This window comes from Stegodyphus dumicola, chromosome 6 (assembly GCF_044657685.1).
Source record: "Stegodyphus dumicola isolate Sdum_Otavi_A_Nest chromosome 6, ASM4465768v1".
NCBI classification, from domain to species: Eukaryota; Metazoa; Arthropoda; class Arachnida; order Araneae; family Eresidae; genus Stegodyphus; species Stegodyphus dumicola.
Window position 1 is genome coordinate 220,249,657 of NC_140773.1, and position 12,772 is coordinate 220,262,428.

The window sequence follows — 12,772 nt, forward strand, 5'->3', positions numbered from 1 at the left end:
TATTTTTTAATTAATAATTATATACAATTTATTTACATAATGGTCTTTATACAAGTATATAGCATATTTATGAATATGGTTACTATATATTTGTTTATATATTTTCTTCCTCCCCCCCCCGAAAAAAAAGAAAAGTTGATTTCCCTGCTACAGACAGAAAGCCTTAATAAATGCAAAACAATTTGTCTACTGTCTTTGGATTGGTCAAAATAGTTGAAAGTGCGCCGCTCAATAGGTAGTGTTTTGGTGTTGCTGGAGCGAACGGTAGTTTTGATTTCTGTTTTGCTAATTTAGTAAATCAGTTGATTTATTGAAGATATGTCTCGCACTTTTTCTCTTATTGTTTTGTGCCCTAATGGGCGACGAGAAACTGTTAAAATCACTCCAAATAATAGTATACTTCAGGTAATAGTCATTATTTTGCTATTAAAATATGACAATTTTTATTCCTGTGTGTCAACCAGATTATTTAAATCTTCTTTCGGCTAACAAGGCGGAAAGAAGTTTTATGTATATTTTCATGTTTTTGAAATTTTGACAATGATTGATCAGTTTATGAATAAATATATTTCGATAGTCTAAAATTTTGCGTTTTGGTGTAGTAGTACTTAAGCGATAGAACTTTTCATATCAGCTTTTTAAAATAACTGCACATTTTTCTTATGTTGTGATTATCTTAAATAAATTTTCATTTAAATTTAAATAAAAATAAAGCAAATGAGGTGGTAAGATGCTTGCTTTAACACATCAATATATAAGACTCGCAAAAGAAATTTTTCAGATTCTTTTTATGTTTTTTTTTTTTATTCATAAAAGGGTTTGTACGGTTAAAAAATTGTGAAATATATGTACCCATGTAAATTATTTAAGCACTGTACATGTGTAAATAATTTATGATTAAATAAACTTGTGTTATATATCCTGCAGAACCTTAACTAACTGCTTTCATAGTGTCATAAGCATATTGAATATCAAATATTCTCTAAATGCATTATGAATAAGAATTGGAGTGCATTACGAGTAACTATGCTATTTCATACATCATCAGTCCATACACATCTTCAGATAGATTAGCCTGCTTCATCAGACATGAGCATTTGATGCTTTCTAGACAGTCAATCTGTGTACATTTTTCTCAACTTGTCATTGAATGTCTTGTTGCACACATAAAGGGATTGAAGAATTGGAGTCTTATTATCCAAGATATCCAAATGCAGTTTCTTCTCTCTTAATTTTCTCTATGTTTACATTTTATGTCCTGCATAAAACTGAAGGGCAAGGAACTGGTAAAACTGAACAAGACCACACCAACTGAACCCATTCTATCATCATAGCTTTAGTAAATCAATTCTTTCTTTATTTATATATAGTAATGTATCTTTTCAGAAATATCTCTGGTTTTGCTTTTAAACATGATGAATAAAGGGAGTTTCTGTAAATTAGCTGTACACATAATACAGAAGCTGTTTGCACAAATTTTATACGATTTTACTTTGCTGTAAAAAAAAGTCTTCTGCTTGGAATTTTTTTTTTTAACTGCAACTATATTTTTGAAAGTATAAATTTTCAACTGTTACTTCACGGTTTTGGGTTTAATCCTAGTATCCGGTGCACACGGGATTTGGCTACTTTTGGCGACTTTATGATGAGCAGTAAAAATGGGACATGTACAATGAGTAGTAAACGGATCATTCAAAGAATATATATAGTTATATATAGTATATATTATGTATATACACACATAGTATTAGTGTATAGTATATAGACGTTCTTTGGATCATTTTTGGTGTGAGCGATAATTTTCAAAATCGTGACGTTCTTTGGATCATTTTTGGTGTTGGCGATAATTTTCAAAATCGCGCCCAGGCTGCACCGTATACTAGGATTTTACCCGGTTTTGTTTTCATGCAAAAACACAGTGGATGGAAGGCTATGTTTGTGTTCCTCCTAACGGAAATTATTTATATCTGGGTATTTGAAAATGTTGTGATAGCCATGGTTTTTCGGTAAGTTATGACAGGTAATGTTGTCAACAACAAAGGGGGGGAGTTAGATATTAGCTTCAAGTGGAAAGATTGTTCCAAACATATATCCAAGGGAAAAAAATGGAATGTTTCGAATATTGCAAAAGTGAAATATTTAATGTTGAAAAAATGATCCTCTAAGGACAGTTGCAAAATTATTAAAATGCTTAACTGTCGACTGTAAACAAAGTGATTAATGCTGATTTGAATCTTTGGACAAAAATGGGAAAATGTTGTCACAATAGATGAATCTTAGATGTACTTAATGACTGCAATAAAAAAGAGATTCATTCATAATCATCAAAGAGAGGGAACAAAATCTTAAAGCATGGTTCAGGGAATCTAAAGAAAGTTTTTCTAAAGGATTTATGATTTTTGCTGTGTTTTCACATAACGGCAAATCAAAAGAGTGAAGAAAAAATATTAAGATCAACTTCACATACTATCAAAAACAAATTTTACACCCAATTTTCGAATATGAAATACCTTTGCTTTATACACAGTGCGATCAGTCAGTGGAACTGCTCCAAGACAAATAAATCAAGCAGCGACATGTCAAAATGTACTGTTAATTTCCTGGAAAAAATGGAGCAAGAAACGGATATCAAGGCCCTTTACTCATATCCTTTATAGGCTAATCTTTGGAATATGGTAACAGGTAGTTTAGCGATATTTTGGTAAGGCGATAAAGGTTACTAGCTAGGACTTTAGCAGTGTACATGGATAAAGTCAAGAGTGTGCGCAATGCTGTTTTTGTGCAATTCTAGGATGTTTTTTTAAGTGAAAATAGGTCGACGTGTACATGGATACCGTGTATGTGCAACATGGCAAGCAGTTTGCGATTCTGCACTATCTCCCAATTTCGCACTTAATCTTCATCATGATTAAGCACTTTTGTTCCATAAAAGTTCTAGCATAAGCATAATTCGGCTAGCAGATTGTTAGAAAAAAATGTTGAGTAAAACAAAAAACATGCCTTTACTTCGTGAAAACAAAATGGCATCCAAACAAAAACTAGCAGGTTACTGTAGCAGGGTTGGTGGCCGAAGTTTCGCCAAAAAATCGCCAAGTTACCATAATCCAAAGATTAACCTAAATATAACCCTTTACTCATATCCATACTAAATCTAATCTATCGCCAATGTATTTTTGGACTTTTAAAAAGGGAATTGTCCAAACATCGGCCTTAGACTTTGGAAAGCTGTGGGATAAAATACCTCTTCCAATGTTATAAAAGTCAGTCTTTGGAAATTACAGTGTATAGAGATAGTGACGTGATAAAGATGGTGAAGATAAAAAGTGTGTATAAAGATAGTGAAGTGCAAGCGTTATAAATAGAACAGGTAGAGTAGACTTTAAGGTACCCCTTGTAGTATGGCGAAGTTGTTGTTTGATTTATCGCCAAGTTGTTTCATTTATGGTAGCCTGAGTAGTTGAATGTTATGGAAAACCTATTCTGACGTAATCGGGTGCATGATTCTGGGAAATTTTGTACCATGGGATGTTTTGTAAGTGTTTTTGTGGTGTGTGTGGGTTTGATTCTTTAGACAGTAGAATGGCTGAATGTAGTAAGATTAATTTGAATTTTCTGTACGATTTAGAGCGAAAGGAGAAAAGAGCTTTAATTGACTCGTGCATAAATGAAGGTTTACTTAGTAGCCATTATAAGTGTCCTTTATGTAGGAAGGATATGCATCTAGTCGAACGTGAAAACCGTTTAGATGGATTTGAATGGGTTCGTAGGAAGAAAATTTCAGATGGTCACTATGTGAAGCATTCGATCAGAAAGAGTACCTGGTTTGAAAAAAGTCATTTGAGTATGAATGATATTTTGATTTTTACGTGGCTCTGAGGGTACGAAACGAACTCGCAAATCATGGTAAATGAATATTTGCTTTTGGTAGTGCTTAAGTGTATAACATGTTTTTCCTTGTTTATGTTATTTTATTGTTTGGGTTTAAAATGTATTTTATTGAGATTATGTATTTTTTGTTTGCCTATATTGTAGAATTTGGTGCTCCTTTGACTTTTTAAGGGAAAATATATCGATGTGTACATGGACAAAGTAAAGGGAGTGCGCAATGCAAGTTTGTGCAATTCTGGGATTTTTTTTAAGTGAAAATAAGTCGATGTGTACATGAATACTGAGTTTGTGCAATTTTTTGTCTTGTTATTTTTTCTTTGTGCGATTTTTGGGGCAAAAATCGCCGCTTCGCAAGCCAGAATAACGAGTCAAAGAATTGCACAAAATCGGTATCCATGTATCGCCAGAAGTCGTGAAATTTCGCCAAGGGTACCCTAAAATATGCTTTTACCAATAGAACATTTAAAACATAAAAATTTTAGGTAAAATAATTCTGTAATTACAATGAAAGTCATCTAAAAATGTGTGAACAGCCTTAGTAATCATGGGTTATTTTCGACTTCTCATCGACAAAATTGTTTTGTCTTTTTCTCTTATAATTTACTGTAAAGTTGAAATGTACCAGAATTTGGTCAGCAGTTTTCTTTTTCCTCTAAGTGAGAAGATTATTCTTTCAGGGTCTCTTTACTATAAATCTATAAAATGCTGAAATTCTGTGATTCCTTTTCACAATTTTCTGGCATCTTCTGTACAATTGATGCATATCCACAAAATGAAAACCTTAGAGCTTCATAAAGGGTTGAATTGTATGCTGACTTACATTGAAAGTGTTGATTTTTAGTTTGAATTATTTTGGTATATTATGGCTGCATTAGTCTTCTCCTTCACAGAATCATTTAAAATAATTTGTCTTCGAGAGAGACAGTTTTTCAGGCAACCATACTCATAACACTTTTGTCGAGCAACTTCACCATTTTCGTACATATTCTTTTTGCTGTGTTCTAAATTTGAAGGTTTTCATATACAAGTGATGATACTTTTGTTGCCTTAAACTCAGTTTCAAAATGTGTGCTTGTTGAATTTACCAGAATGGAAGAGATTGCAGTAAATTTTCTGCAGGAATACAATGTTTTACTGCAAAATCGCTAATGGAAACAACTATTTTGAGTATGGTATTAAAGTGATCGCCGCTAAATTTCCATCAGAATGAGACAAAAAAAAAGTTGTTAGTAGTTTTATTGATAAATTTTTTGGAATTAAATACCTGAGTAGTGTATAAAATATAATGATATTTATGTATGTAATAAGTAAGTTTATGTGATTAACTAGAACGATGACTCATGCCATTATTTTTTACTTCCTTCCTTGTACAAAGTAAAAGAAGTATTGTAATCACGAAAAATTCCGGATATCATATTTCAACCAAAATATGCATTTTGACCGATATCAAAACAATTTAAGAATGCTTTTGCTTGGCATCTCTATGTAAGGACAGAATAAAGGACTCTTTTTCTCAAAACGAATTGCAAAAAAGATTTAAAATGGATTCAGAAGAGATTTTTTCATGACGTCTATATGTACGTAGGTATGTATCTCACATAACTGAAAAATGAGAAGCCTCAGAATGTTGAAGTTTTGTATATAGGACTGCTTTAACATGTAATTGTGCACCTCCCTTTTTGGTTGCAATTGGCTGCACCAAAAATATACACATATAGACCCACTCTGTTACTCGACTCGGTGAGCTCAGTTTTTATTATTATTATTATTATTATTATGTGTTGGTAAATTGTGTCTTTTTTTGTTTTAAAAAGGATTGAATTATGTTGTTCTTATCTTCCAATTAAGGTTTTTATTTCTCTAGTTCATATACATGCAATAGTTGTAGAATTATGAACAATTTAAAAGTAGTTTAAGTGCTGCTAAGCCTAATTTTTTTTACGGTAGCAGCCATATTTGTTTGCATTTGAAACTTAGCAGAATAGTCAACTAAGTCTTTCTGCTCCTTCAGTGCCTTTTTGCTGAGTGGGACCAAAAGGAAACTTTCAGTTTTGTGCACCGAAAAATCTGCCTTTTTGCCTGCTGGCTGAATTGCTTGTTTTTATGTAGAGACTAATTTGAATTGTAAATTTGTTTGTTACTACTCTTATATATGCACTCAGGTGTATGGCGATATGTGTTCTGCACTGGTTTGCGGAACGTCTGGTGTGTTACGCAAGGCTTTTTGGCGTGATGTTGTTTGTATAGCAACCCTTTTGACAATGAAACATGATTTTGCTGGAGTGGTTTTATTTGCTGGTTGGTTGGTTTGGTGGGCGTTTTGAAATGGCTTATGTTGCAATGAAACACATGGTGGCAAAATTTCAGTTGCGTATTTTGAATTGCATGCAAGGTAAATTTAGTATTAAAAGGCATGGCCGAAATTTTATTCACAAATGTATGCTGGACTTTGTATGCTCTGTGTCTTAGAAGATAGGGGGGGAAAGGATAAAGTGGTGGAAATTGATGAGTTTTGCTGATGTTTGAAATTGATATTTCTGCTTTTTGAAGAAGCATTCAGGATGGTAAGTGCATTTTATTTTATTGTTGTTCTTATTTTGTGAAATGTTATGTTCATTGTTTTTTTGCTATGAATTTCTGTCGTTATTGTTGTTTTTTTGAATTGTTTGCAATTTATTTTAGTTTATTTTGTCGATTTGGGTGCAATACCTAGATTGTGCAATTCGCTGATTTTTTTTATGTTAACACAGAATGCTGTGTACATGGATTCTTGTCAAATATTTTTAGTTAGAAACTTTACGTTTTTTGCTATTTCATTCTTTTTTTTTTTTTTTTTTTTTTTTTGTGTGTGTGTGTTTTTGTTTTGGATTTTTGCGCTAAATTGTGTGTTAAAAATGTGGTTTTTGCAGACATTTTAGGCTTAAAGTTCGAAATGTAGACAAAAAATTTAGATAGTAATATGGCATTGTAGAGTTTTTCACCAAAATTGTTTGGCAAGAAATTTATTACCAATTAAGGGCATGTATAAGAGTAGTTCCTCTTCTTTAATTGTTTGAACTCTATTTAGTGTTTTATGTTTTTCTACATCTTTCAATTTTTAATGAAGATATTTTGAGTTTTTATGTATTTTTGCCTTGTCGCGAAGTGAGAACTGGATTAATTGAATGAGAAATATATCTTGGTAAAAGTATATTTTAGGGTACCCCTTGGCGATATTTTGGTGGTACATGGATACCGAATTTGTGCGATTCCTGTTATTTTGGCTACACAAAGCCAAAATAGCAAAACAAAGAATTTCGCAAACTCGGTTTCCATGTACACATCGACCTATTTTCACTCAAACAAAAAAAAAAAAAAATCAGACACAATTGTACAAACTAGGCTTTTTGCACTCCCTTGAGTTTGTCCATGTACACATCGATATATTTTCACTTAAAAAGTCAAAGGAGCACCCAATACTACAGCAGAGGCAAAGAAAAAATACATAATCTCAATTAACTACATTTTAAACCAAACAATAAAATAACATAAAAAAGGAAAACCCTGTTATGCAAAACAACACAAAGCAAATATCCACTTACTTCTGTGGCACACAAAATTCCTTAACAGCATCCAAAATCTTCCAAAAATTATCTGAACTAGAATCCACACATCAGCGTCGTCACAGAAATTCACAAAAATAAGAGTAAAAAATATCTTTCATACTCCAGACTGTCCGGAAAATGGCTACTAAATAAACCTTCATTTACAAACCAGTCAATTAATGCACTTTTCCTCTTTCGTTCCAAGTCGCACAGAAATTTCAAATTAATCTTACCACATTCAGCCATTCTATCGTCTAAACAATGAAACAAGCAATGTACTTCCTAACCAACACACACCACAAGCCCTTGCAGATCTTTTCCCATCATTCATATTCACCGCAATCATGCAACCAATTATGTCATAATTGGGTTTCCTTATCATTCAACTACTCAGGTTACCATAAATGAAACAACAACTTGGTGGTAAATGAAACGGCAACTTTGCGATAATACAAGGGGTACCCTAAAGTAAACTCTAACCATATATCTCTAATGAAATTTGAGGAAATAAGTTTAAATGAAATGCAAGAAAAAATGCTTATAATTTAATACAGTCAAAAGTTGTTAATCCGGACTCGTCGGGACTTCGGAGATTCCGGATTATAGATCATCAGTTTGAATCTCGTAAGATGGCATGCAGAAATTCTAAAATTAAAAATATGAAACTGTAATTTATGAAATAAAGAACAATTATGATCTAAAGGGTATCAAAATTTACAAAAAAAAAAAAAAGCTTAATATTTATTTGTTTACTTTATTAAACATTTCTTTCAATGTAAGTTGTTTAAGTTGCTTCGTTTTATGTGATAATACTTTCTCTTTAATTCTATAAACAGACATAACTTCTTGTTCAGCTACAAAGTTCCGCTGTTCAAGCCCTGTAATTGATGTGCCGAGAATTCTGACTAACTTGTCAATCGAAATTTTTTTGTTTTCACTAACCTCTCTGTCACCTTCTTCATGTCTTTATCCATTTTTTGCAGCAAGTCCACTTTTTGTTTGATGGACATTGAAACATACTTTCTTTTTGTAGATCCTTTGAGAGCTCCAGCATCAGAAATTCTATTTGACATAATCGAAAGTTCAAATTTACTTTTATAAAATTGCTCTTACAGTCTGCAGAAAATAATAAGCTGGATCCACTTCGAAGATTAAGGAACAACGCAATCATCAACATTAACTGAAATAGATAATTAGATCATTTTAGCTTATACCATCCGGTATACATTAATGCACGCGAAAACGTATTCTGCGCTTGCAAACACGCATATGTGCAGTCGTAAAGGTTTTACGCGCACGCATAAACGCTTATGCTCATGTGTCAACATGGCGCATGCGCAGAAAGTTTTTAGCTTTGAGGTCCGGATTATATGTGTTCTGGATTCCGGATTATGGGTGTCTGAATTAACGACTTTTGACTTTTTTTTTAAGCTCAAAGTCTCTGAAGGACTATTGTTTTCGTTTTGCGATTTTTTGTTGAATCACTGTAAATGTCCGTTTGACTTTTCAAACTGTTGCCACCAAATGTTAGAGTTCTGCATTATATTTAAAGAAATTATGTAATGAAAAATCTGCATAAATATATGTATATTTCTCGCATTGTGATAAAACAACTGTACATAGTGTCATCGAATTTTGAATGACGTAATCCTCCTACGAATATGGGCATGTGCAATATCAAATTTAAAATTTAGAATTTGTTTTATTATTGATTTCATATTTTGTAAAACGAATTTTTTTATTAACAAACTCAAGGATTTCAAAGCGAGCAATGGCAACACTCTACCGGGGGGGACCTTTTATCTCCAGCGCGTGGAACAGTGTATTGGAAATTCTAAAGATCAAATTATTTTGCGACATTGCTATTGAACTGAATTTCTATGTTTAAAGTGCAAAGAACATGATATTTAACAAATAAAGGTAACACACAAAACGTTAAAAAATGCCCCTTTGAACATAATTTAAAATCTGAAAACTTTCAGATTATTATTATTATTATTATTATTTAATTGCATGTGTAAAAAATCCCTAAATTGGGCCAAGGTGGTTGTAATACGTAAGTATCAAAATCAGTACTTTAGTTGTTCATAAATTACAAATTTAATTTAAAGTTACACTCAGAACACAAGACAGAACATGAATTTACAAAGCTAGAAAGTAAGAGAAGTGGGGAACTGTAACTTTATTGCTGGAGTGTTTTGAAGTTTGAGGTTGGGAGAGAAACTATCTTTACTTTGTTTTACAGTTTCCACATTGGTCTTCTGATCTGTCGTCGCTCTATAAATGTTGTCCAGATTGATTTTTATTATTATTGTTAAAAGTAATAAAATGCAAAAAAATTATGCATTTATTTATCTCCAATGTTGCAGAAATCATAGAAATCCTGCAGCTCAAGTAGTCCATGAAAAGTTCTTAGGTTATTGTAATAATGGTTTTCTCTGAAGTGAAGTCAGTTTGCTTTGCGATGCCAAGAATTCTGCACTTCTCTGATTCTTGATAAAAATATATAATTCAGGGTACTCCTTGGCAAAAATCGGCAATTTTTTGCCACCATTCCTGTTTATGTCCAAAGCCCTTCCAAGTAAAATGCATCCAAAACATAATTAAAACAAAAAATATATAATCTTAATAAACTGCATTCCAAATCAAGAAGGAAATAACATGAAAATGGAAATACATGTTATCTAATCGTTGCTGTACGAAAAGGAATTATCAACTTACTTTATTTAAAATCTGTGTTTCTTTGGTATGTGTGACATACAGAATTCCTTAACAGCATCACAAAAACTATTTAAAATTATCTAGAATCTGTATACTGCCATCGCCACATAAGTTCACGAAAGTAAATAGGAAAAATATCCTCCAGACTGTCGGTGGCATTTCTTTCGAAAGTCCCTTTTTATTACACCCTACACATCTTCCATAGTGTAGATATAAACTCCAGTTTCCAAATCCTTAAATTTCACTACATTTAATTTTTCATTTACAGGCCTGTCATTCAATGTTTTCTTTCCCATTCATTTCAAAGCATACAGAAAGTTCAGGTTAATCGTACCATCATCAGGCATTTTGTGATGTAAAGCACAAAATAAGCATTGTAGTTCCTAACCAACATCCGACACATAAATAAGCTCTTACAAATATTTTCCCAATAGTCAAAACCACCACAATCATGCATTACAACCAATCACATCATAATAGGGTTTCCATAGCATTCACTCTTAGGTTACTGTAAATGAAACAACAACTTAATAATACCAAGAGGTACCCTAAAATATAGAATAACCCTGATTTTTTTCCAGGTTAAAACAGGTCATTGTGTATATGGGCAGAAGACTAAGAAGGTAGAAAATGTTTTATTATGGATGTTTGTTGTATTTTTAATTTAGTTAAGAATATTTTGGGTACTACTCTTAATGCGCCCTCAGGTTGCCAAATGCGGCGATATGTGTTGTGCGCTGGTTTTTGGTGAGATTGCATGTTCTGTGATGGTTTTAGGGACGATGTTGGTTTCTATGGCAACCTTTTTATGTGGAAATTTGGATTTCAGTTGCTAGTTGGTTCGTGTGCTGTGTGGTATTTAAGTGATTTGTGACTGATTTATATATGCCGGACTTTGTATGCTCTGTGTCTCAGAAGATAGGAGGGAAAGATAAAGTGGTGAAATCTGATGATTCGAAGTTCGCCAAAAAGAAATATCCAGGCCATCCTGTTGAGGGACAGTGGGTATTTCGAGGTGTGGAAAGAAGGTGTGGGGTATTGTTTGTGGTGGCTGTGCATGATAAAAGTAAAGAAACTCTGATGCAGTGTATTAAAGAGTGGATTGAGCCTGGTACAACAATTTTTTTGGATGGCTGGAAATCCTACAAGGATTTAGAAAAAGAAGGTTTTGAACATTTATTTGTGAAAGGTAGTATCAATTTTGTGGATAGTGAGTCTGGCTATAAATACAGTAGTGATTGCGTGGTGGCATGAAATTGGTATTTCTGCTGTTCTAAGAAGCATTCATTCATGGTAAGTGCATTTTATTTTATTCTTGTTGTTATTTTGTAGAATGTTATGTTCAGTGTTTTTTTAGTATAAATTTCTGTCGTTATTGTTTTTTTTTTCATTGTTTGAAATTTATATTAGTTATTTTAGTTTATTTTGTTGATTAGTGCACAATGCCTAGATTGCGCAATTCATAGATATTTTTTTCTTAAGTTCAAAAAGAACGATGTGTTCACGGTTTTCTTAAAATTTATTGTTGTTGTGTTAATTTATTAAAGCGAGGTGTGTGTAGTTCGTAGATTCCTTCGCTGCCTAGATTGTGCAATTCGTAGATGTTTCTTAAGTTTAAACACAATGCTGTGTACATGGTATACTTTGGAATTTATTATTATTAATTTATTTAAGCTAGGTGTGCATAGTTCGTAGATTCCTTTGCTTCTAGATGGATTCTTCTGAAATATTTTTGGTTAAAAACTACATTTTTGCTATCTAAATTTTTTGTTATTGTTTCGGATTTTTAGCTTGATTTTTGTGTTCAAAATATGGTTTTTGCATGTGCGAAAATGACGTTTTTGCAGACATTTTAGGCTTAAAGTTCGAAATGTAGACAAAAAAATTAGGTACTAATATGGTGACATGGAGAGAAATTTGTCGCCAACCGAGGGCGTATATGAGAGCAGTTCCATATTTTGTTATGGTTGTTTGCTTTGTGTATTTTTTACTGTTTTATTTTGTATATTTCTTGCATTTTTAATTTTGTTAATTCATTCCGATTTTATGTAATTTTCACCATGATGCCATTTTTAAAAATAGCTACTGTTTTCCAAGTGTTAGGTTGGCAGAAAATTAGTTGCGCCAGTGATCGGTGATTTGACAGGATGGTTGGTCAAATAATGTGATAATACTGATTTTCTTTCTCGAAGTAAGTTCTGTATGCACTTTTGGAATGTGGTGCATACATATTATCGTAAAGAGTTTAGTGGAAGCCACAAAATTATCAAAATGCATGAGCAATACATACACTTTTGAAATGTTTTACATACATATTATCACAACCAGTTTAGTAGAAGCCACAAAATTATCAGAATGTGCCAAATTTTGGCATTCCTGCAATAAACATTCTTCAGGCAACATTTACAATCATTTTATTTCAGTGAAGCAATGGCATCATTTTTTAATGCATTCCTTTTGTTACCTTTTGAGTTCCAGTGGTTTTTGTGGACAAATCATGTTGTTTTTTTACTTAAATTCAATTTAGAAATATTTGTTTGTAGAATTTGTCAGCAGTGGAAGAAATGGCAATAAAATTT

The 12,772-nt window shown here is 32.4% G+C and overlaps 1 protein-coding gene across 2 annotated transcripts in view; it reads left to right on the top strand.

Moving 5' to 3' along the window:
- Positions 1–204: 204 nt before the first annotated feature.
- LOC118198722 (tether containing UBX domain for GLUT4) overlaps positions 205–12,772 on the top strand; it is an 88,973-nt gene continuing 76,405 nt past the window's right edge. For both annotated transcript variants that reach the window (XM_085819549.1, XM_085819548.1), the window contains exon 1: positions 205–405. In XM_085819549.1, the coding sequence (XP_085675675.1) occupies positions 319–405 (87 nt within the window). In that variant the 5' untranslated portion in view covers positions 205–318. The remainder of the gene's footprint in view (positions 406–12,772) is intronic.